The sequence below is a fragment of the Amphiura filiformis genome, chromosome 20, assembly GCF_039555335.1.
Source record: "Amphiura filiformis chromosome 20, Afil_fr2py, whole genome shotgun sequence".
Taxonomy (NCBI): domain Eukaryota; kingdom Metazoa; phylum Echinodermata; class Ophiuroidea; order Amphilepidida; family Amphiuridae; genus Amphiura; species Amphiura filiformis.
This window is the reverse complement of record NC_092647.1, coordinates 52071503-52096874: the sequence shown is the minus strand read 5'-3', so window position 1 is coordinate 52096874 and position 25372 is coordinate 52071503. Positions and strand designations below refer to the sequence as shown.

Here is a 25372-nt window from a genome sequence, read left to right as displayed (position 1 = left end):
CCCCAAGGTTCGTTCACCATCACCAAAATGGGTACTACCCCCAGCTAGGGGGAAGGAACAAATGCCTGATAGGTTTGATGGAAAGATGCCCTGGAAAACTTACTGGGCACACTTTCGTTCACTTGGAGAATTAAATAAATGGACAGCTGAAGAGGCAGCAACACAGCTAGCATCTGCACTCTGGGAAAAGGCCATGTGAGTGATCTGACAGAGGCTATGAGTTGCTATGATCATTACAAATCACAGACACTATGTACCACAATAGCCTCATTCCAGTGGCATAGTTCAATAACCTCAATCAAACATATTTGGAAAGACTTTTTCATTCAGAAAATATATACTTATGCTATGATAAGGTCTATAATTTATAAATGTTGATTGTTTCAATGCAAAATGATGCGAGATCCTTGAAATTTACTGACGAAATGCAAAGGAACACCACTTCATGACACACGGCCCTATGCTTTCACATAATTAAATTACAATTTATTTCCAATAATTAATTCCTATTTCCTTACAATTTAGAGTTTACCAATCGCAAACTTCGACATAGAAGACAGTGTCTTGACGAACTACAAATATCGGAACCAAAAGACATAGCTACAGCACAAAACAGCCCAATCAAAACGAGATTCTCATGCACTGGCAAAATAATAAAGGTATGGTACTTTACCCTTCTTCTTTTTCCATAAAAATAATGAGTTTCTTACACAAAAAAATTCCCATTTCTACCAATTTGTTCACTTTGAAACAAGATATCAAATGTTTACTTCATGCAAATTTAACTACGAATTCAGTTCTGTCAATGTCCAGATCAACAGGTGGCATTTCCCAACCATCCATCTTGGCCTATTTACAAACTTGCCTCATCTAAGGGACTGTTCACAAACACTTGTTGGGGGGCTGATGCAAAAGGGGGGGCCCTGAAATTTTTGAGGTCTGTAAAGGGGAGGGGGGCAAATTTTCACGATGCCCACATCCTGTAGTGCAAATAAACAAAAATTGTATAATACTATGATTCAATACAGCTAGTATCTTGCACATAAAACTTATGTGGGTCATGTGACTCACCTACGTGAGTATTCATTTTGTCCACCAGGCGACCCCCTTTAACATGGGAGTCAAATGACTCACATATGTGACCATCCACCACGAAGTGGTAGTAAAGACGGCTCTAAGTCGTTTTCTGTTTATTGCAGATTTTGAAGGAATGCGCTTTCAGCTTTAAAATGACACCTCAACCAGCTTCATCGGACATCTGGAAGTGAAGTTATGGTTCATCAGAGGTCAAATTCCTGATATACTTTACATAGAAATCCATATACTGTTTTTGATTGTATCTCAAAATGGAAAATGCCGACTTTACGACCAGTTTGTGGTGGATGGGCACATATGATTGTTTAATTGAGGTTATTGAACTATGCCACTGGAATGAGGCTATCCAGTTAGTCAACTCCCTGAAAAATACAATGGGGAACAGAGGCAACAAACCCAAAGTTCAACACACAACTGAAAGCATTTTGAGAGACTCTACTACCTTCAGCCGTCGCAAACTGGGAAATGTTGTTAACATCTTTGAGTCATTGCAGACATGGGGAACTACTTCTGCAAACTGCACCTCTCTGAATTTTGCCACCGAGGCAGACAAAGTACTGAAGATCAATGAGGCAGATGTTGTTGCAGCAGGGAAGAACCAGTTTGCCTTTGGAACAGAGAGTGGGGCAGCACATCTCATAAGTACTACAGCAAAGGCATTGACTCAGTGTGGTTGCAACATGGCAGGTATGGGTGCAAATTGGCTCACCTATTAGGAAGAACTGAACGTGAAGACCCACCTGATATCATACCGAGCTAGGTTTAATATTCTGTTTCATAGTACGGCTGCAACCTACTCCTAGGTGTGTTACAATGGGGGATCAGGGGCCAACAAACCCAAAGTTCAACGCAGAAGTGACACTCTAATACTGACCATCAGCTGTCACAAAGTGGAAAATGTTGTCAACATCTTTGAAAGAGTCAATTGCTGACATGGGGAACTACTTCTGCAAAATGCACCTCTCTGAATTTTGGCACTGAGGCAGACAAAGTACTGAAGATCAATGAGGCAGATGTTGTTGCAGCAGGGAAGAACCAGTTTGCCTTTGGAACAGAGAATGGGGCAGCACATCTCATAAGGACTGCAACAAAGGCATTGACTCAGCGTGGTTGCGACATGGCACGTATGGGTGCAAATTGGCTCACCTATCTGATATCATAATGTTATTGGAAGCATGTACCGTCTGTGCTATTCACTTGTTATAATTTTATAATTTCACACCTGAAGATGGAAAATGCAGGCCTCACCGATGTATATTATCGCAGTGATAATGCAGGGTGTTATCATTCGTCAGCTATTATTCGATTTAATGGGGTTTCAGTCAAGAGAATTGACTTCTCCGAACAACAAGGCGGGAAAGGCCCCTGTGACAGGCAAGCAGCAGCAATCAAAGCGCATGTGAAGATATATTTAGATGAAGGGCATGATGTAAATTCTGCTTTAGAGTTCCATGAGGCAATTTGAGGCTTTTGTATGGAGGAGTAACCATGGTAACTGGAATTGTATTCAAGGTGGGAGAGATATCTACCACAAGAATAGACAATATATCTTTATTCAATAATTTTGCCTTTGATGGACATTCAGTCACTGCATGGAAAGCCTTCAGCATTAGAACAGGGAAGAGTATACAGATGGACAGAAACTGTAGACAGCTTCCAGAAATGAATGTCTTATGGCCATCAAATGAGACTGTTATAGTTTTCAAGACAGTTGAATGTGGTGTAAGAAGCAGAGGAAACAATGCTAATGATAGTCCATTAACGTTAGTATGTCCCGAAGCAAATTGCACATGCCTATTTTTACCACATATGAAAATCACAACCAGAGGTTCATGAGAACTCAACTTAATCAGATATCCTAATGCTCCCTACTGGAACCAGGAGTGTAGGTTCTAGCCTAGCCTCCTTATTTTCGTCTGATTCCACCCAACCATAGTTGGAAGAATCATGCTGAGCGTGTGATGTCTAATATTAATCTGGGGCCTCACGATGTTGGCGTAATGATATCGGTAACAAGAAGGTGTAGATGCTGTTTAATGCAATAATAATTCGTCTAGTCATGACTGAAAATTGGTCATCAAATCGTCGCCTGTATTCCATAGTGGCGTATAGTGGGGCGCCGCGAATAAACAACTTTTCGAGAAAATCGGGTTTGAAGAAATGCCAATTTAAAATCGAGTTGTGTAAATCAGACATTCATTATATTTTGAAAATGATGTGAAATTTCTGTAGTAAACTAAATAGATTTTATTGTTATATATTTTTCAAAAGAAATAAATACATACTATTGCTGGCAAACTGAAAATAAAACTATACGTCACTATGGAAAACAAACAAAACGCAATACCCTAACCTAACGCTAACCGTGACGCCACCTCAGTCGCCGTGTAATCCCTATGGCGTTACTTTTTCGTCGTTAAGATTCCATAGTGGCGATAGGTCCGATACGTACGCCACTATGACATACGATGTTTTTCATTTTGCAGATATTTCATAATTATAAAATGTGTATAAAAAGTGGCGTATGGTCGATACACCACTATGGAATACAAAAAATGTCAATCTGTAACTAGACTCCACATTTAATTAATTAATTACTAATTAATTAGCTAATTATGACTGATGAGACTTAGAAAAATGAAAGAGAACATCATTAAAAACATATGTGCCAATTTTCAAAAAAATGACCAAAAATCACTATACTATATGGAATACAGCCGACGAAATGACCTATTTTGCTTAACTTTGATACATGATAAACTTGTATTTAACGCTCTTCATGTTTTGTGATATCATTTTCTACATGGAACATGTCAGATTTATGAACTACTGTGGGAAAATAAGCGAAAATGTCATTAATTAATTAGTAATGATGCTCATTCGTACATATCGAGGGGTCAGAGCCAAAATGTCCTAAGTACAAAAATGCAAAATGATACAAGCATTTTTGTACTAAAGGCCTTTTGGCTCTCACACATTTCATGCATAGCGCTGCACTTAGGGCTTTACATTTTTGCTAATAACAGTTTCTGTGGCGCTAACTTGTTTATGGTATACAATCATAAGGTGCCCAGCATTGCAAGGATTATTTTGGTTCCAGACAGCCCTATGTGCAAAAATGCCATCTTAAGATAAGTGGTACTTTGTACTTGGGGCCTTCTGGCTCTCACACATTTCATGCATAGTGTTGCACTTGGGGCTTACAATTTTCGCTGGTAAGTTTTTGTGGCTATAGCTTGATTATGGCTATATACAATCATAAGGTGACCAGTGTTGTAAGGATTATTTTGGTACCAAAATCTCATTTTGGCCAAAAATGCACTTGGGGCCTTTTGGCTCTGATCCCTCAATATAATCTCGACAAATAATGCTATAGGGAATGATAACATGAGGCACAGGGATAAAGATTAATTGTGATGCAATATTATTCATAAGGATTGATTATTGAATCAAAATATTATGTTTGCATTTAATATGCACAATACAATAACAATTATTTTTGTACAATAATATCATAATCTGGTACACCACCCTGTCTATTATCCTCTGTAGATACATATCATACACAGAGTAAAGCACAGCTCATGGGTGGTGTACTAGATTGTAAAACCTAGCCCAATATAATGTGTGCTACCAATATGTAACATACCTGCACAGGTATACTGATAAAGTGATAATACTGGCACAAGAGTATCATACAGTAAAAACAGAGACGAAGACCGCAAATCAATTTAAACAGGTGGAGGTAAGCTTGACAGCTCAAACAACTGAATACATTTGACTTGCTTGAGATGATCTTGATAACATAAATGATGTGGGGTAAGATTTCACAGTTATCCACAATTTGAGTTGTGTTCATTATTGGAAAGGTTAATGTGAATCTTATCGTTTTTGAAACCCTACCCTTCATCTGCATCAGGGAAATTTAGTCATACTTAATTCAAATTAATCCATATAACTATAGAAAAAATATTGAATTCTCGATCATGAGAGACAACTTGGGTACACACAGACATTTGCGTCGAGAGTACTACGCAAAGATCACACAAAGCAATCACAAAGCAATCATTTCAGCTTTTGTGAATTGACTAATCACGGTCTTCGAATACGGTTGTCGCTAGGCAAGGTTGAGGTTCCGCCATGTGGGTCGCGGTAGCGTGTTATTCCATGAAAAGTATACTGACACAACAGTCCAAAGAAGGTACAGCCTCTCGTGCTCAAAAATGAGATATTTTGCCTACAGAACTTTTTAGATTTCTTATTCAGATTCATTTTCCTCAAAAGTATCTCTGTTTTAAGTGTAATGATGCTATTAGTGTCCAGAACATATTTGCCATCAGCTTATTGTGCTGTGGTAAATATGTGGCCAGAATAAATTATCTGATTTGTACAAATAATTGATTTTATCTGCCGGTTGTTGGAAGCCATCATAAGGATTGAAGTAGAAGTAAGACTTCAGGTTTGAGGTATTCTGTTTCTTGGACACTCCCTTGTGATGCAGCTATTTCAGCCATGATGGTAGCGTCCCAGGCAAAGTTGAGCATTGCTGCAGGTGTCTAAAAAGAATCATGAGAAAACATGGCGAAAGATCTAGTCTGAACAGAGGTTATAGAATTTTTAAGATTTTACAGACGGATAAATTTCACAGAGATTCTGAGACCTTCAATTAAACCATAGACCGTGAAGACATGGACGGTCATCTGCAGCATATCCTTTGAAGCTATGATTGTCTCGCCTGAACACAAAGAAAAGATAGTCTTCAAACCTGCCACCGAATCGATTTATGATACAAAAGGTCAATAACCCAACTCTCGTCCACTCAATTGCATTATCAGTCGCAAATCAAATCAATGGAATGTTGCGCTCTGAGCATCCGTGCAAGCATGATGTTGAGACCAAGCCTTATTTAACGCCAAGTGAAACTCATTCAATGCCAGAGTAACAGGTATTATTAGATAAATCGCAACGGTGAATATATGTATTTATTTAACTACCTTGAAACTGAATCAAATAAGTGGTTTTTACCGTGGAATTTCTTGTAACTATAATTGTTTTATGACCAAAGAGTTTAAATTGCAGTCGTAACTGTGTCAGAGACAATGTATGTACTTCGATTGAATGCCGCTTCTTTCAAACACGCTAATCCAACAGGTGCGAGTGAGACGTACATGGTTTCAGCATAATGTGAAATTTCTATAGAATTACGATCCAGACGACCGTCCATCTCTTCACGGTCACCCTCACCACTTTTTTTCAACCAAGATGTTTCAAAATTGCTGATATTTTCATGCTATCTTAGTAAGTTTACCACGGTGCACACATAGTCGCTAATGGTGTATGTAATTGGCAAAAATCTGGTTGTTAACCCGGAAGTCATCGTTCCTAAGTTCATAATTTCAGCATGAGTTTTAAGCTTACCTGATGATTTTAACAAGAATTATCGTTCTAAAAATGACCTCTAATAAATACCCCCTTTTGGAAACTGCAACACCCCCGGGCCGACTATTTCAAGTTTCAAGTTTATTCAATTTCAATAAAAAATACAATCCGTTACAAATGGACAAAATGGTCTGTGTCTTCCAAATCTACTTACAAGTTTCAACTCGGCAAGTGTACTGTTTTCTTCTGTTAACTTATGGCCTCCTGCTTCAGACAACACAAAAGGTTGCCAGTCATTCACTAGTTGATTGCGTACAAATTCCATCACAGAAGACACTTTGTCTCGAGCATGAAAAGTACCTAATTGAAATGAAAACCATAACAAATGTCACATAGCAGAGTAAGATATTTGTGACACTATTATTATAGTCAGAGACCAGTTCTAATGTTTGGTGACCAAATCTTTGTAACAAAGGTTTGAAAGTGTTTTTGACATGCCTGATGGAAATTGAGCAAATATGGCTTGGGCTGCCCTCTTCAAAGTGTCAGGCATTTTTGGTAGGGGTAATAAATGTCAAACAGGGGTCAAAATTATAAAATATCACAATTTTTTAAAAAAATATACCAAATTACTATAATTATAAGAAATCCAAAAATGTATAGTTTGCCCTATCTGCAACCGTAAGTTACGACGCTGTGGCCAGAAATGTGACAAAGGTCAATGTACTTTCGGCTGCTATTCGTCCGTTTGCCGTGATCACATCAATATCATGAGCTCACCTTGTAATAGGACTCCATCTGGGAATCTGATTCTCAGCAAGCAGTATCTGTATCTACGCATTCTCTTTTGTTCTTCATTTTCTCGCATGGCCTTTGTTCTCAGCTCTGCATTACGGTCTACTGTCTCTGCCCTGTGTGAACAAAATAATAAACAAAATCAATATCGAATATCGAATTTATGCAAGCATAAGTAGGAACTTGATTAAGTAACAAAAACCAAACAATATTCACCAAGTAAGGAGCAAGACATGACTTAAAAGGGCATTTCGTGATCCACAGCCTCATCCCCGACTTTTCTCCAAAAAGTTGAGATTTTTATACCACTGGATACCTCTGGCTACATAATGTTTATGTACCAAATATTTCTTGCAGATTACTTCATTTAGCAAAAATATCGCCAAATTTGAATTTCGTTCTGGTATACCAGAATGAAATTACAACAGTGGCCTATGGAGCAGTGTAATAGACATAATCATGCATAACTCGCAAACGCAAAATCGGAATCAATTGAATCAATTTGTGGATATCTACTGAAAAATGTCATAAAAAGAGGATGCTAGGATCACAAAATCTTCCTTTAATTAACTTTTCTCTTACTGTTGTCATTTTAATTCTTCTGGCATAGATTTGTGGAATTTGTCAGGTACTTGGAATCCAGAGTTGGCAGATGCAGGGTGCAAGTTTAGAGCAAGACATCACTATAATATTTTTCATCTTGGCGAGTCAGTGACATTAAAGTATTGAGGCAGCTTTTTCACACGCACATCTGTGTGCGTACAGCAGTGCTTTGAGTGGAAGCTTACGATTTTAGTCAAGCCCAACCAAATATGCACTGATGTAACTGATTCACCAGGGTAAAAAATAGTATAATCCCATACAAGTTTTTCTGATATAAGGTTGTGGAATTCATTGGGGATCTGGAATTCAGTTGCCAGGGATGGGTGGAGTTGGCAGATCCAGGGTGGGAATGATGTGTAATACATCACTTGATTAATTTTCCTCTTATTACCACTGTTCCCTTTTGAATTCTGATATAATTTATAAGGTTGAGAAATTCATCTGGGATCCAGCTCCCAGGGAAGGTAGGGTGGAGTTGGTAGATGCAGGGTAGGAGTGGCGAGAAAAAACATTGCTTGAAACAATTCTCCTACCCAACTTGTTGCTTGCATTTCATTTCATCTGACACAAGGTTGTGAAATTCATCAGGTTTCTGGAATCCAGTTGCAAGGGAGTACTGGAGTTGGAACATATATGGTGGAAGTGGGGAGTAAAACTTCTCTTACCTGAGTTGTTGCTCTCGTTTGATTTCTTCTGAAGTAAGGTTGTAGAATTCTTCTGGTAATTGAAATCTAGCTCCATGGGGAGATGGTTTGAAAACTCGTAAATCTCTGTCTAAGATGGGCTTGACAGGTTCTGATGAGGTCAATATATCCTTGGATATTCTGAGTCTGTCTAGGTCTGCACACATCTCCTCACACAACACAAAAAAATCCTCTTCCCCATCTGCTTAAAGACATAAATACAGAATTTGACATTTTTCGTTCCTTGTAATGCTGTTTTATGCAGACAAAGAAATTACCACACTTGTGCAACATTCTTTTTTCATTCATTGTGTTCCTATCCAGCAAACAAATTGACACTTAATTGGGGCATGTTTGTTGTGGTTTGGTTGAGGTGTAATTGCATTTTTGAGTGATGTAATATTTAATGAATTCCTAGTAGTGCTGTCGTCGGCACCATTTTTTAATGTCGACATAATTCATAAACAGACGTCGACAGTGAGTCAAAATAAAAAAAATTCAAAAAAACCCCATTTTTTTTGTAAATAATTTTTTTTTGATGTCGACATGTCGGGATACGTGCCGATGTTGACATAAGGCATGTCGACGACGGCACTAATTCCTAGACAAGTCAGCAACTAGTGAAAAGAAATACCAATTTCATTACTGTAAATGAGTATCTTCAAATTAGCTTCTGCAAGCAACACTATTTGGTCACTCTGTGTGACAATCCAATTAAAGATTTTTTGTAGTGTTATGCACTGCAGTATGCAGACTATCATGGTCTCATCTCTTCACATTTTATATTTTACATGTTATCACCTTTTGGCTTCTCATTCTGTTTCTTTTTCTCACTCACCTTGATGAGGTAGAATTTTTCTTTGAAAGCCAACTGATTGTAAGAATTCCTCAGTCCCTTCTAGAGCTACCACCCTATCCTGGAATGCCTTATTGCCTATGCGTATCTTGGTATATTTCTCCTCGCCTGGATTATTGCACACATTATCTATATATCTAACGGAAACAAAACAAATTGAAAAAAATACAAACTATGTAGATTATTTGGTTGGTCAGCATGATTTCACTCACGATGGATTGCTTCATCACATTGGTTGATTTTGCCGGGATTTGGCTGTTCCATCTCATGCCCTCTGACACAAAGGGACACTTACCGTTGCACTCAATGGGAAACTCACAAAATATGCCATAAAATAAATACCTCTTGGTGAAACAATTCAGAAGATTTGATTTCTTGTCAGGGGTACACTGAAACTCCCAATAATTACAAAAAAAAGGCAAATTGGTATTTCCTATGACTAGAATTGGCTGGAACTGAAGGCCCTTTACATATATCAACAGAGATATAGTATGGGTGTCCCCTTTGACAAATGTGAAAAATGGGCAAGTGCAAGAGGTGGAACAACACTGACCAAAAAATATGGTACAAGTTCAAAAAATTTAAAAAAAGAAAAATATAGTTGTCACCAAATCATCCACTAGTGTCCCCGCCAAATTATAAGATCAGAAAAAGTAAGTTTGTGAAGAATTAAAATATGACATCAAATTACCCCAAATGACCTTTGACCTAATATCCATGAACATCACACATGCTATTATACAAAAGGGTTGTTGTGTCCAAGTCCTACTGAAATCAACCATAGCATGTGGGACAAAATGTTAACCTTTGGTGCACTAAATAAACAATTGCAGGGACTGCCCTTTGAGGAGAGTAAGGTCAATCGCTTTCTACTGCTCACCTTAAATCTGATATAGGAGAGTGATTTATAGCTCTCCTTAGTTGACCATTCTCTCCTTACATTCTATTGTAATGCTCTAAACAGCTCTCCTTGAAGGCTCCAGAAGAGCTATTTAATGCTCTCCTGCAAATTCCAAAAGACAGTCTCTCCAGTCTCCAATTGTGATCTTGACATTCACAGAGGTACTGGTAGAGGATACATAGATTTTGTCATGAAAATTTATATTTTATCATGTTAACCTTTTTTGGGTACACCTTGATTCCTTGGCATCTGTTGTGTGTGCAATCAACAGTCTATTATCATGTAACCTATAGTACTTACTTGCATATGGTGTCGATGCCCACTTTAAGTTTATCCTTATCTTTATTGAAAAAATGCACCATAGACGCTGAAGCTTGAAGAGCATCTGTGGCAAGTTGCTATGGGAACAAAGCAAATGGAAATAGGCAAAGAATAAGTCTCAAATAAAATTTGCATTGTTAAAACCATCGTAAAATTAATATTTTTTTAAAATATTTACTTCAATTCAATTTGGCCAAATAGATTGTACATTTCATGTTGTGAAAATCAAGTCTAAATTATGGACAAGATTATGGTACAGCTCTTCTTGTTTTTTATTTTTCAGATGATACTTTGTAATTGTTTGTATCTCACAACTTAAATGTATGAACACCAAATCTGATGTGAATTTTAGCTATTATGTAGCATTATCTAATGTAGAAGTAAATAACAGGGGAATTATCGTATGAATGACTCAGCAGCAGAAAGATTATGTTCTTTATAAACTGCTCTATGCATGATTGACTTTAACATTCATGAGTTCAAGCACAAGCACAGGGCATGCAATTTGCATTTATGACTGAACTCAGGCCTATCACAAACAATCATACATGCAGTGTAATTCTTTCTGCTGCTGAGCAGGTGCCGAATTAAATTTGCCAAGGGCACTCAGTTTCAGAGAGTAAAGGATACATGAACTATACCACAACACCAAAGAATGCTTTGAAATTGAGAAGCACCAAGGCTAAAGGCAAAACAGGCCATAGCCCTGGTGACATCTCTGCATTTCAAGGCCTGCTGCTGAACCATCAATATGATCATCATTTTCTTGATTTCTTTACACACAGAAACAGTGAAAAAAAAACATGTCACAACAAAAGGTGACTAATGTCAGCATTGTGCAACTTAACCTTATTGGGCAACTCCATTTGAAAACTATTTAATACCCTTGAAGGAAGATTTCAGAATTCAACTCAAATTCAACATCTTTAGCCATTCCAGAACAAGTTTCATCCTAAAACAGTGGAAAAGGTATAGAAGACTTTCAATTCCAAACAAAATGTCTAAAATTCAACTGGATTTCAAAATTTTTGAGTTTTTTTCTGGATTTTAACATAAAATGTACAAAATATTCTATCAGGATTGACCACATAGGTCAATTGAGGTGGCAGTGTTATTCTCCACAGGGGGTGTGTGGATTTCAAATGGAATCAGGGTTGTTGATTTTTTTGATTTAAAAAAAAAAAATCAGATTTTTTTGATTTAAATCGATTAAAAAAAATTTTGATTCCAAGAACTGCTATACCCATGATAAAGTAAAAAAAGAGTACCAGTGGAATGCCAGTCATATGCACAATCCTACCAGGTATTTACAAAAAATCAAAACGTGTTTTTACATGTGAAAATTTCAAAGAAAAAAATTTGGTAAAATCATGGGAAACAAACCTGTTGAATTCTGCACCTCGAAGATGAATTTTTAGCAATAGATAAAGTGGCATCATAGAGGTATTTTAATTGTATCCAAAAGTTGTAGAAGCATTAAGAATGAAGTAAAACAGTCAATTTAAGCAAGAAATTAACTTACATTTATCAAAAACGGTAAAAATGGAAAAAGTTGATTTAAATCAGTGATTTTTATAAAAAAATCAAGTGATTTAAATCGCGATTTAAATCACTGATTTAAATCGGCGTGATTTAAATCAAACAACCCTGAATGGAATATCCCATTACAAGCTATTTTATATTTCAACTCACCACCATTAGGCACTCTCTAATATGCTCATTAAGTTGAGATTTAGGAACCAGTCTTTCACTGAGGGAACATTTGAAGAAGACACCAGTTACAGAGATTGGGGCTGAGTTGTCACAGTAGCCAACTGGAGCTGCCGCTTGAGCCGATGCACCTGATGATGAACCACCACTGGCCTAATGGAGAAATCAAACAAAGTCAAACAAGAGTTGATAAGTATTGTATCAACCTGAACTGATATAGTCTTGTTCAGTTTGGGGGAATTAGGGCATTGATCACTCTGCTCTGCATTAGCTGTAAAAGTATGCTTGTTATTAACGAATACATTATCAATTCATTGATTTGTTAAAGATCAAAATACCGATCTACTATTCTCTGAAGTCACTTAAAATGGTTGATAAATTAGGAGGTTACTAATTAACCATTAGGAGGGTACCATTTAACTATTTCCTCTTCAGAAAAATTAAAAGCCCTTGAGACCTCGTTCCCCATTGATTCGCAACTTTTATTTTTACATAACATTTGGCCAAAGCCAGGGTAAGCCCAATAGTGCTCAGAGGCTACTTAATTCAATACGGATATGACAGGACAGGAATATGGGAAGAGGTCTGATTTTAGATGCAGGAGGAAAACCGGAGCATATTGTCTAGCTTATTGTAAGGATTAGTTGTTAAAGTTAATTTTTTATTACTTCTGTGGTCTGTGCTGTGCACCGAGCATACACAAGTGTAAACACAAAGTGATTAACAATCACGCCGATTGGCTTGACAACATGGCGGTTGACCTATTGGTCACCAGCATGTAGAAGGGGAAGGAGACCTTGTCACTTCTACCCGATCGCCAATCACCAGCGCGTACCTGGATTACGGAAGTAATAAAAATTAACTTTACATTAGTAAATATAATCTAATAGTGCAAAAACATTCACATGTGTGTGAGATAGTGTAGTTTGGGAGATAAAAATCTCAGAATGGTATTATGCTCATGACCATGATGAGGTAATACAGAGTATCACCTACTGAATTAGGCCTGTGACATTTAAATTGCAAAATCGCTTTATGCATAGGTCTGTACCATGGATTTTCCACAGACTCAAGCATGTGTTTCTTATGGACAAACCTGGGTATACAAACAAAAACAAACTTACCCGGAGAATGCAGTGACTTGTCAAAAAAATTCTGAAAATGATATGGACAATTATTGTGAGCCATAGGGAACACAGCGACCGGAGTGTGGCGCATCATGGCCAGGGGTCCCTTTTAGATACAAAATTGTATTTTTTGGTGATTTTTCCCCTATTTTTTTTAAAAATCAACCACAAATGAATGCACTTGGCTATAAGTTCAGGGACCAGGCTCTCCAAATCCGGAAAATAATAATAATAATTGTTGGTGGCGCCCTTGCTTGGCTGCGTACCGAATTCAGATCGTGTCTCTTGATTTTCAGAGATTTTATCCTATTTTTGTGATTGATTCATCTAATTAAGCTTGTATACGCTTTTGTAACTGTATCAGGACCTGTCTGCGTCTGGAAAATTGCAAATCTGCACGCTCCGATCAGATATATGGACTTGAACTGTGTTTTTCGCTTTCGATGAACCATCGCCACTGTAAGCTACTGTACTGATTTCTATGTATTTGCTATTGTATTACTGTTTCAATACACAAAACTTGTGTTTTCGTCGCTCGATCATGAATCCACTTATGTACGCAAGAGCTACCTTATCTACGATCGTCAAGGTGTGATAAACAATCAATATCAACTTGATCGATCAACATGGAAGAACTTATGCGCATTGAACATTGCGAGAAAAACACAACGGGGTTGTCGCATAAAGCTTAAATAAACAGCACCAAATCCCTGTTCGCGTCACTGCCCGATCAAGTGAAAGTGATTTTCAACCATATAAACCACTTTCTGCCTCAATGAAAAGTTTAATGTACAAAGATAAACTTATAAACAAGAACCTCGTCAACGTAAATAGACAGACACCATACAAATCTTTCAATGCAATCTTGCTACTTGGAATGCCCGCTTCGATGAGTAAGAAAATTGGCTCTATTTGTGATTTTGTCATTGGTAATAAAATCGACATATTGACAATAACTGAATCTTGGCTCAGGGGAGATGAACGCGATAATAAGAAAATTGCCGATCTAAAAAACACCCTCCCTGACTTTGATTTGATCCACAGTCCAAGAGTTGGGCGTACTGGAGGCGGTGTCTGTGTCCTTCTACGGAAGGGCTTTTCAGTTTTCCAACATGACATTCAACAGTTTCAATCCTTCCAGTATATGGACATGTCCGTCTCTTCTGGCATGAAATCAGTTAGACTTGTCACAATCTATAGACCACATAAATCCAAAAAGAACAAAGCTACTGCTTCGACATTCTTCTCAGAATTCTCCACCCTTCTTGAGATGAATTCTACTGGAAAGACGCCTGTTACCTTCATAGGTGATTTTAACTTCCACATGGATGACTTGACTGATCGCGAAGCTGAAGGATTTCGAGATTTGCTAGCCTCTGCTGATCTTGTCCAACACGCCAAGGAACCCACGCATATCGGAGGTCACATATTAGATCTTGTGTTCTCGTGTGGATCTGATAACGTTTTATCTAATGTGGTTGTTCACAAGGGCCTGCCATCTGACCATTATGCTGTTTCTTGCAATTTGGACATCACTTTCGACCATTAACTTCAAAGCATGTCTTTAAAGTGCGTAATCTACCGTGAAGTTGACTTCGATCGGTTTAGAGCTGAGCTGCGTGAATCTTCTTTGTTCTCTGACAAAGAAAATGATCCTGACTATCTTGCTGAACAATATGAAACCACACTGCGTGATCTTGTTGACAAACATGCTCCTGAAGTAAGGCGTGAAATCACTCTTCGCCCAAACGCACCTTGGTTTTCTCCTTCTCTTCAAGCTGCCAAGCAGAAGAAACGTCAATGTGAGAGAGCCTGGAAAAAATCGGGTTTAGAATGCCACAGACAAATATTCCAAGAACATTGCAAGGAATATCATAAGCTGCTCTACGATGCCAAAACTACCTACCATAAATCGCAAGTTGACAATACCAATGACCGTCAGCTTTTCAAAGTCATTGATAATATTTGTGTTGGAAAACGCGAACAGATTCTTCCATCTAGTGACTCGAAAAAGACCTTGCTGATAACTTTGCCGACTACTTTGCTTCCAAGATTCGCGACATCAGACAAGAACTTGATCAGGATAAAGATAATGAGAACAGTATTAGCCATCCATTTGAATCCTGCCAGAGTCATTTCAGCGAGTTTAGTCAGGTAACAGATGAGGATGTGCGAAAGTTTATTCAGAAGTCGCCAACCAAATCATGTCCATTAGATCCGGTTCCTACTTGGCTCTTGAAAGAAGAACTCCTTGACGAACTTACTCCTATCATCACGAAGTTAGTCAACAGATCGTTCTCCTATGGACGATTCCCTACATCGTTCAAACGTGCTCGTGTTGTGCCATCCTTAAAGAAGCCAAAAATGGATTGCGAAGTTTTAAAAAACTATCGGCCCATATCCAACCTCAGCTTCTTGTCCAAACTCGAAGAAAGAATCGCTGCTTCTCAGATCCAAGACTATCTTTCTGCAAACAATCTTTATGCGCATGTCCAGTCTGCTTACCGCAGCTGCCATAGCACGGAATCAGCGCTATTGCGGGTTCAAAATGACCTTCTTTCCGCTGTGGATAGTCAGAAGGAGGCAGTTCTCGTGTTGTTAGATCTCTCCAGCGCCTTCGACACGATCGACCATCGCATTTTCTTGAATCGCCTTAACTCTCGCTATGGAATTGAAGATAAAGCACTTGACTGGTTTACTTCGGACATGGACAATCGCAGCCAGCAAATTGTCATTGGTGACAGTGTTTCCGTATCACAACCGTTGGAATTTGGCGTCCCCAAGGCTCAGTGGTGGGACCGCTATCTTTCATTATGTACACGGCACCCCTTGAGGACATCATCTCTGCTCACGGAATACACTCAATGATATACGCCGACGACACTCAACTATTCTTGTCTCTCAAGCCATCTGATAGATCACATGCCCTGCCGCTTCTAGAGGAGTGTATCTGTGATGTTAAGCAATGGGCTGTCGCTAATAAACTGATGATGAACGATAGCAAAACCGAAGTCATTCATATCAGGTCGCGTTTTGCTAAGATTCCTGCAATGCCTCCTCTAGCTGTTGGTGCTACGTCGGTCGAGATTTCTGACATTGCCCGCAACCTCGGTGTTGCTATGGACGGTCACCTGTCTATGTGCACCCACGTGAACAACATCTGTAGATCTGCTACCATCGCCATCAGGAAGATTGGTCAGATCCGTCCATGCCTTGACCAACATACCACCGAGCGTCTCGTTCACGCGCGTTTATTACGCCTCGTTTGGACAGTTGCAATTCGTTTCTCTGGCCTTCCTGACTCGCAAATAATGAAATTGCAGCGGTACAAAACACAGCTGCCAGACTCGTTGCCAAGGTCAGAAAATATGATAGTATATCACTTGTTCTTGACGATTTGCACTGGCTGACAGTTAAGAAGCGCGTCATCTTCAAGATACTGCTGTTGACATTTAAAGCGCTGAACGGTCTGGCACCTGCTTATCTCACTGAGCTTCTAACAACTTACTCTCCTGGTCACCGTGGACTCAGATCAAGTACGCAGAATCTTCTGCAACCTCCAACTAAGAACTGGTCTACGGTATCATATGGCTCAAGAGCATTCTGCCACGCTGCTCCTTCACTGTGGAACAATCTTCCAGACCATATCAAGAAATCTAACTCTGTTGGCTCATCCTAACGTGTCCTCAAAACTCATCTCTTCAAACTCAATATTCACGGCTGGAAAATCTAATCATCTTTTGTTCGTGTGTTTCTGACTTTCTCGTTTGGGACTTATGATGTTTTGCTTGAATGTTGTTTTATAATATGCTGTAGTTTAAGATATATAGTTGGTATTTATTGCTGTCTACAGATCTCCATGAACCTGCCTTTTTGGTTTTGGGCTGTTCTTTGGAGGTTTGTAGACTTTTGTAGTACCTATTTTGTGCAATTTTGTTATTGGTTTTGATGCCTATGCTTAATTATGTTGGTGCTATATTTTGTTGTAGTTTAAGATATTTTGTTGTAGTCTACAGATCTCCATCAACCAGCTCTCCGGTTGCTCGTTGTGTTTCTGCTGCTGCTTGGAGATCTGTAGATGTTTTACATTTTGTTGTTGTTTTGTAAAGTGCTTTGAGGTCTTCGGACTGAAAGCGCTATATAAGCGGTTTTTATTATTATTATTATTATTAATAATAATCAAAAATTCCGAATTTTTTTACAAATTCGGCAATCTGAATAAATTTGGGAAACTGGCATCTCTGCTTACCTGATTGCTTCTCAGCTGTTCATCCTTTTCCATGTCCCTGATCACTAGATGCATACACACAGGAGAAAATGAACACAAAAACATGAAACTTCACAAGCATTCATCAGTGTTTCATATCATTGGTTACAGTACAATTTATTTTATGAAGTGTTTTTTTTAAAACAATGACAAATTGCTACACAGATGAGTTTGCCAATATCTGCCTTTTAGCCATTTTTCCACCACACATTCAAGTATTTAGAGGTGGGCTACTTAGAGCTTCAAAACTTGCCAGGTGTCAATTAATTGGATAGAAGTATATATTTAATTTTGAATGTATTCTGAGCTAATATATCAAATCATGAAGCTTGCATTTGAATTAACTCAATGTAAGGAGACCCAAAACATGGCTTTTTACATAATTATTATATAATTTAACTCATGGACACTCATCCAAGCTGCATAGGGGCCTTGCCTTATGGTCATTTTCACGGTAAAGGGTGTAACTTTTGATTTTTAGGGTCAAAATTTCAAACCACTTAAATATGTTTCTGTTTACTGTAATCATGCATAGAAGCAACTTAAATTCCAGTAAAATAGTGTTTCAAGGCTTAAACCTTTTGATTTCTGATAAAAAATTTGACATTTCCATAACATTTTGGTTAAAATCTAAGAAAAAATGTATTTTACATAAGCTCAGAAAATTATGACATGAAAGCTGGAATACATGTGAAATCCCATTCCAAAGTAAGTCAACAGATATAAGTTAAATTTTATACCATGTTTTGCTATGTTTGTAATTGCAATTTTGAAAATTTTTAACATCAAGGGTCATTTGCAATGGAAATTTCCCAACCTTAAACATATTTTTTAAGTTTTAATTGGGTTCCTAAAATAATTTAAATGTCTAACTTCATGTACAAATACTACTTGATGAAAGGAACCTCCCAGCCAAGTTTCACAGAAATTGGAGTTATTTTTAGAATTGGCAATTCAAGCGATTTGTGTTTCGGAGGCTTCAGTTAACAACACAGGTGATCATAAAAGTAAAATATTTGGCTAACTACTACAAGTTGACATGAAAAAATAGGTAAAAATATCACAATTACCAATTTTCATGCTTTGCTTCTAAGTATTGAATTTCAGTTGTGACAAAATTAAATTATCACAGCAAGTCATTTTTTTTTGTTTCGAAGGCTTCATGTTTACAATGGTTAAACATGGCAGAAGTAGTTTTTTTGAAAACAACACTGTTGGGATCATCTAAGCTGTTATTTTCTTGTGTGTATTGAATCAATGATTCTATGCGGCAGATATTGCAGATTTATAACATGATAATTTTTTCACCCATTTGTTAAGTATGGTGTTATTTGCATGTGAAGCCTCCAAACGGGCTTTCTTGGATATCAGTATATTTTTCAAGCATTAACCATAATATCAATTTTTTTTTAATTTATGACATTCTGCACATATCATGCAACAATTACAATGCAGATATCAATATGGAACATACCAATTTAGATATGCATAGATGATAATTAAGTTTACTGTTGTTTCGGAGGCTTCATTTGTTTCGGAGGCTTCAATTGTTAACGGAAAGTTTGTATTGGGTCCCATTTTCAAACGGTGATATATATCTCCATGATTTAAAAACAAGTGACTTGAGGATCTACTTTGCTACATTTTGATAAATAGATTGGATGAGCTCTTTTATTTATATTTGCCCAAGCTTGCTGAACAGTTTGTTTCGAGGCTTCAAAAAGTTAACGGAAAATCGGCTCTTTGAAGTCAAGATTTTATAAAAATTTTAAAAGCTTGCAAATCAACTAATTTTTGTTACCCATTTCAAGTTAAGATATCAACTGTTATGAATCAAGAAGAAGTGAAGAAATAACCAAGAATTATGAACCAAAGCTATACCCACAAAGTTTGTTAACAATTGTTAACGGAAAATGAAGCCTCGAAACGACAAATATCAAGTCCGGTTCTCAAAAATACAGGGCTGTTCACAATTAAATCTAATGTGGCAGTGTTTACTGAACATATGACCGTACTTTCAGGATAAGAAAAATTATCCATGAACTAACTGAAGAAAACACAGGGTTTTACAAAAATGTTACTGTTTTTTACAGTTTTTCAAAATGGCAATATTAGGTACATTTAAGCCTGCTAAAACTGAACGCAGTAACTCCCGAAGATGATTATGCTACCCAAGGTAGCTGCTAACTAGATGACTTATGTGGCCAAAAATCATGGAATTCTGTGGCTTTATTAGAAAACTACGGATCAAAATGTTAAAAATCCAAAGTTACACCCTTTACCGTGAAAATGACCTTATACAAGTTTGAGAAGAGGGGCATTTGTAACCCAATGAGAACTACCTGCCGATTGGCCAAAAGAAGTTTTCATTATCAATTGGACCAATCAGCAATATTGTTAGAATAATTTCGCCGCGGGGTGAATTATTTGCAAAGCTCCATTCTGATTGGTGATTAAAGTAAAGATATCAAGTAATTGACCAATCAGAGGCAATGTTAGATCGGCAGGTAGTGCTCAGGGGGTTAAAAACCTTAACACACATCCCTACATACATCCATCGATAAAAACAGAATTTGGACTGTTTGCGACACAAAAATTGGTCATGCATGTGTCCACTATTATGTACTTAGCCTCTCAATACAGGTGCATATCCCACAAATCCTACTTACTCTGAGCTTTAGCTGCAACCATCTTCTTATCTCCTGTTTTTGGAGCATCCATTCTTGCTAGAGCTGCTTGGCCTGCCATCTGTGCACTCTGTGCTGGCTGCTGGCGTGCTGCTGGTGTCGCTCGCTGACTTGCATTTTCTGTTGACCTGAAAATTAATACCATAAATATTTACTTATTTACTATCTATGTACAGGAAGGGTGGGCCAACCTGTGGCGACCTCTACAATTAAGGGACCTATTCATGATTTACCGACAAGTGACTCATTTAGGAATGAACTCATGCAGTATGAAAAGAAAAATAGTTTCTGTGCCATCAATGAGACCAGACAGGGTCTAATTCTGCATAAAACCGGGCAACGTTATTTCTATAGATCTGCTGCGCATTCAAATTGCATTGTATTGCATCGTAATTTCATTTGTGTCTATGCTAATTATGTTTACACAACATGAACTCACATGTTTTCAAGCAAATTCGCCGATAATAGGTGATCAAAAGCGATCGGAATGTTACAAAAGTACAGATCGCATTCAGCTTACTTCATATATGAGATGATCTTTGGAAAAATACGGCATAATTTGTCCTGGTGTTTGCGGAATGCCATGCAGTAATATTAAAATACATTGCGGCAATTCATGATCGACAACTAACAATCGGCGTGTCCTTCGTATCCTCCACTGTCAATTTCTTATCCACTCACTAATCCTCACAAAAGCTTTGTGTTGATTACGTATGTGTGGAGGCAAATTGCAATAAGTACAATGAAATAATGAGTAGGGCGGACTCTGAGGCGGGTTTATTCTTCATCGTACGTAACAGTATTGTTCTCCAAAAAAACCCGGAAGCTTGTCGTTTGGAGCTCTAGCTGAAATACAGCAAGATAATGTAAGATAGTAAATGTAAACCTGTATTTTAGCTAGAGTATCTCGAGCTAGTACCATCGGAGGAGAACCTAGCCAATGCGTACGCCAGGAAAAAGTGTAAAATAGTAGTATCTCGAGCTAAATGAGACCAGCAATCTGTTACTTCTTTGTTTATAATGAATCCAGGTCTTTACCGCTAGGCCACGGAGACAGCTAGACAGAGACAAGTACAGGGTGATTTAAAATGAACTGTACCCAACTTAACCCATTTTTTATATATATTCGCGGAGATTGTACATATCAAAAAACTATCATAGAAAGCAGTGATAAGCGTTCTGTAGTAGAAATTTTGAATTTTGATTATAAGTGGTTTTATTCAGAAGATATCGCATTTTCAATTTATCATCTCATTTTTAGACCAACACATGGAACTAAGTTTATCCGTGTTCTCTACCGCAGTAACAAAATTTGTGTGTTTTAAAAATGTACTTTAAAAAAAACAACATTCGAGGTAAAGACATGATTTTTTCACCAATAATAGGAAACATACTATCCTGTTACAGCTTACTAACATAAATTATTTAAATGTCGGTAAGTATTTTATTTTACTTTTTGAATTTGGGTACAGTTCATTTTAAATCACCCTGTATAATATGCAACATAAACATTAACACATTTTATAAAGATGGAATGTCCATTTTACATATTGTAATAAATAGCACAAACGTTTGGAGAAGGTCACAAACAGGGTTGTCACCAGGACCAAAAAAAGTACTGGTTAAAATTTTGAAGGCGAAGCGTAGCGAGCGAAGCTCTCGCGCCTCGCACTATCTTTTTAGTGAACGCTAGGGATCGGGGAATAGGCTTTGACTGCCTTTGAGGGTACCACACCCCTAAAAAAAAATTTCTTGCTCTTTTTATGATGAAATATCATCATCCACTTCCGGAAATGTAAAAATGTTTTTTTGTGAGTGCTGGACAGCCCCGGACAGTGCCGGACGGCCCTGTCCGGCGTAGTGACAACCCTGGTCACAAACAAAAGACACTGATACGATGATGAAATTGCATGAAGTCAGGAAATATGCATCACAATATTTGGTTTTGGTTTTTGGAATTTGACTGTAAAATTTACGACTTCATGACATTATCATTCAAAATCAACAAAAAATATTTCAACAATATGGCCTCATTCTTTCTATTATAATTATATGGAGTTTTTTTAATAGTATGTAAAATAGCTTCAAATAGCTTGCTGGTCAGGTAAATAGTAAAAACAGCCTTGGCCTAAAAGAGGGTGAGAGATGCCATATTTATGGATTCAATTTTACCCCAAGGGCTCTTTGATTTCTTCAAATATATTTTTTATAATGATAGAGTGCATCCCCGGGCCCTCTATAATTATGCAGAAATGATCCCACTGCATTAAGGCCATGGGAATGAAGGCTTTAGATTTGCGTCCCACCGCCTGCATGAAATGTCCATTATTTCATTATTTGCATAAAACATTAACTTTCATAAAATTCCGATTTGTTACCAGTAGAAATCAACTCCAAACGCATTTTCGTCGTCTCCAAATCACAGAGGGTAAACACATCCAGTTCACGGATCCATTCTAGTATACACACATGCACGTGTTACAACTTACACCGGCTACCATATCCAATTTCTATGCCGAGTTTGCCGACGCATCTTATTAGCTCAACAGTGATTGGTGAATCAGATGAAATTGCTGTGAGCTAACCAATGAAATGTATCGATCTTTAATATGTACGCTGAAATCTGTTGATGTCCTGAGGCGAGAGGCAGGATATCCTTGGGGTAAGTGAATTAAATTCTTCTCAATATTTCTTGTATTTTTATGATTCGTGTGTATGAAAATGGAGAATAAATTGGATAATTAGACCCTTGTTTGCATTTAAATGAAAAATGTTTCCTTTTGTGTGTTTTATCTAAAGCTATATCAATATCGATTGCACGTAAGTAACACAAACTTGTATATATTGCGATTATACAAGAAAGTAATAATGAAATATGAAAAAAAGCCTCATGCCATTTGAAAAATGTCCGGACACAAATCTAAGCCTTCATTCCCATGGCCTAAGCCTTAAATTAATCTTAACCCTGGAATTTTGGAAACTGTTGGGCCTTGTAACTAACTACTCACGTACAAAACTGTGTAGGGAATTTCAACGGACATAAATTATCTATCGTATCCAAATACGGTAGCTCGTTAATCAAATAAGGCAAGTCCTAATAAACAGGGCCGCTCATTATGACGTCATTGATCATGTGCTGTTTCAGGAAAATCTGAGCGCTGGGCGAATCAATCGATATCCCGAATGGCAAACATTGACTTCCCATTGCAAACCAATGACGATACCCTTCCTCCGGTGTCGTCTTATACATATGAGCCCAGCAGCACTATATGTTTTGATCCAGATACTTTTTACCCTGGCAAATTTGGACAAATATTACCAAAGTTACAGCAAATTTTTCATCGCTGTTTTGAGTCAGTTTTGCAGCTCGGAACTCAGGATTGCAAAATTTAAGTAAATTAAACGGTCGATTTTTGATTGCTTCCTATCATAGTAGGTTTTTTCAGCAATCGGGTATGTTTTTAGTGTAAAAGTTGAGTCGTATTTTACTTTTGGTGCCGAATTCAGCTACAAGCACTACCAGGAAGTGATTAAGCACGATCGATATGCATGGATCAAATGGTTGTTGTGGACGATAATTCAATGGTAAACCATATCATAATGGCGCACACCATGTATACGGACCGTAGGCCTATGGTGTGTGCCATTCTGCATGTGGGCGAAGCTCATTAGCTATGCAAATTTCAATGTGCGCATGCCCAGACTGCCGATTGAAATTATGTACAATGTCAATGATGGAGCAGTTTCGTTCGGCCAAAGCCAGGCTAATCCCAATAGTGCTCAGAGGCTACTAAATTCAAGGGATGCCATCCGGATATGATGGGACAGGGATATGCAAAGAAGTCCGATTTTAGATCGCAATTCACCAGCGCGTACCCGGACCACGGAAGTAATAAAAATTAACTTTAGTGCTACTAAATTGTTGGTCTAAAGAATTGCTTTTTACAAAAAAAGGAAGTTCTTAAGTGAAATTTCAACAACAGCATATATTTTAAAGGTACATATTAGGCCAAAAACAATGTTAATGAGCGACATACACGGAAGTTTGTTTGCGCCGACCAATGTTTTGACGCGTACTCGGCCAATCACTGAATCAGATTACTGCGTCTCATGGTTGTTATGTTATGATGTCAATTTGGAGTTATTAAGGGCAACTAAAACTGATATGAGGTAAGTTTTATCTGTTTGGAATCTGTATTGACTATTCTGAAGGAATTACTGCAATGTAAACAAAACAACTCATGGACTCCATTGTGTACTGGTTTTCAGTACCCTGTTTTCCATGGGTGACTGTAGCAACCCATGGATTCGATCCATGTAATCAGAACCCCACTTCTGTGTTTACGCTGTGCACACTCTCAAAATGTAAACAAGTGCCGTTCTTCTTTGACAGAAACTGTACATGACCTAAATTTTAAGTAAGCTTAAAATTTACAATCAATCATCAATCATGTTGTTTTATTGCAAAATTCAACTCACGTTTTATTTTCTTCATTCAGTTTTTTCCCAGGCCCAGCTTTCTTGAACTTTGCTTCAACACGTTTCTTTTCGAAAAATTGTTCTAACTTCTTCATTTTTCCGTAACTTATGGCAATAATTTCAATAAAATTGGCACAATTTACTCAGCAGCAAAATGAAAATCAGAGTCATTAGACTTTTCTGCAGCGGAACCGGAAGTTGTAAGGACGGCTTTCCCTAAGCTTAAAGGTCCGTAACCCGATCGACAGCATCATCCCCCGATTTTTTTCATTGTTGATGAGGTTTTGGTATCACATAATAGATACTATTTTTCTCATTACTATCCTGAAATTTGACGCTCCAAGTCGATGTATTTCCGGAGAAATCATGAAACACAGCGGCTTTTACAGGTATACCAGTTTGTAAACAATGGTAAATACTTTGGATCATGGGCCGGGAATTATAAACGAAATAGCTCGTAATATCAGTC

General features: G+C 37.7%; 1 protein-coding gene across 1 annotated transcript; it reads right to left on the bottom strand.

Annotated features, from left to right (window-relative positions):
- Positions 1-5498: 5498 nt before the first annotated feature.
- On the bottom strand, positions 5499-25078 carry LOC140141974 (UBX domain-containing protein 6-like). The gene is made up of 10 exons (XM_072163865.1): positions 24904-25078; positions 20407-20552; positions 17720-17763; positions 12326-12496; positions 10613-10710; positions 9394-9548; positions 8538-8757; positions 7255-7385; positions 6689-6834; positions 5499-5651 (listed from the first exon to the last, which is right to left on the bottom strand). Exons 1-10 carry the CDS (start codon positions 24996-24998, stop codon positions 5523-5525), a joined length of 1335 nt encoding a protein of 444 aa, XP_072019966.1. The 5' UTR covers positions 24999-25078; the 3' UTR covers positions 5499-5522.
- Positions 25079-25372: the final 294 nt, after the last annotated feature.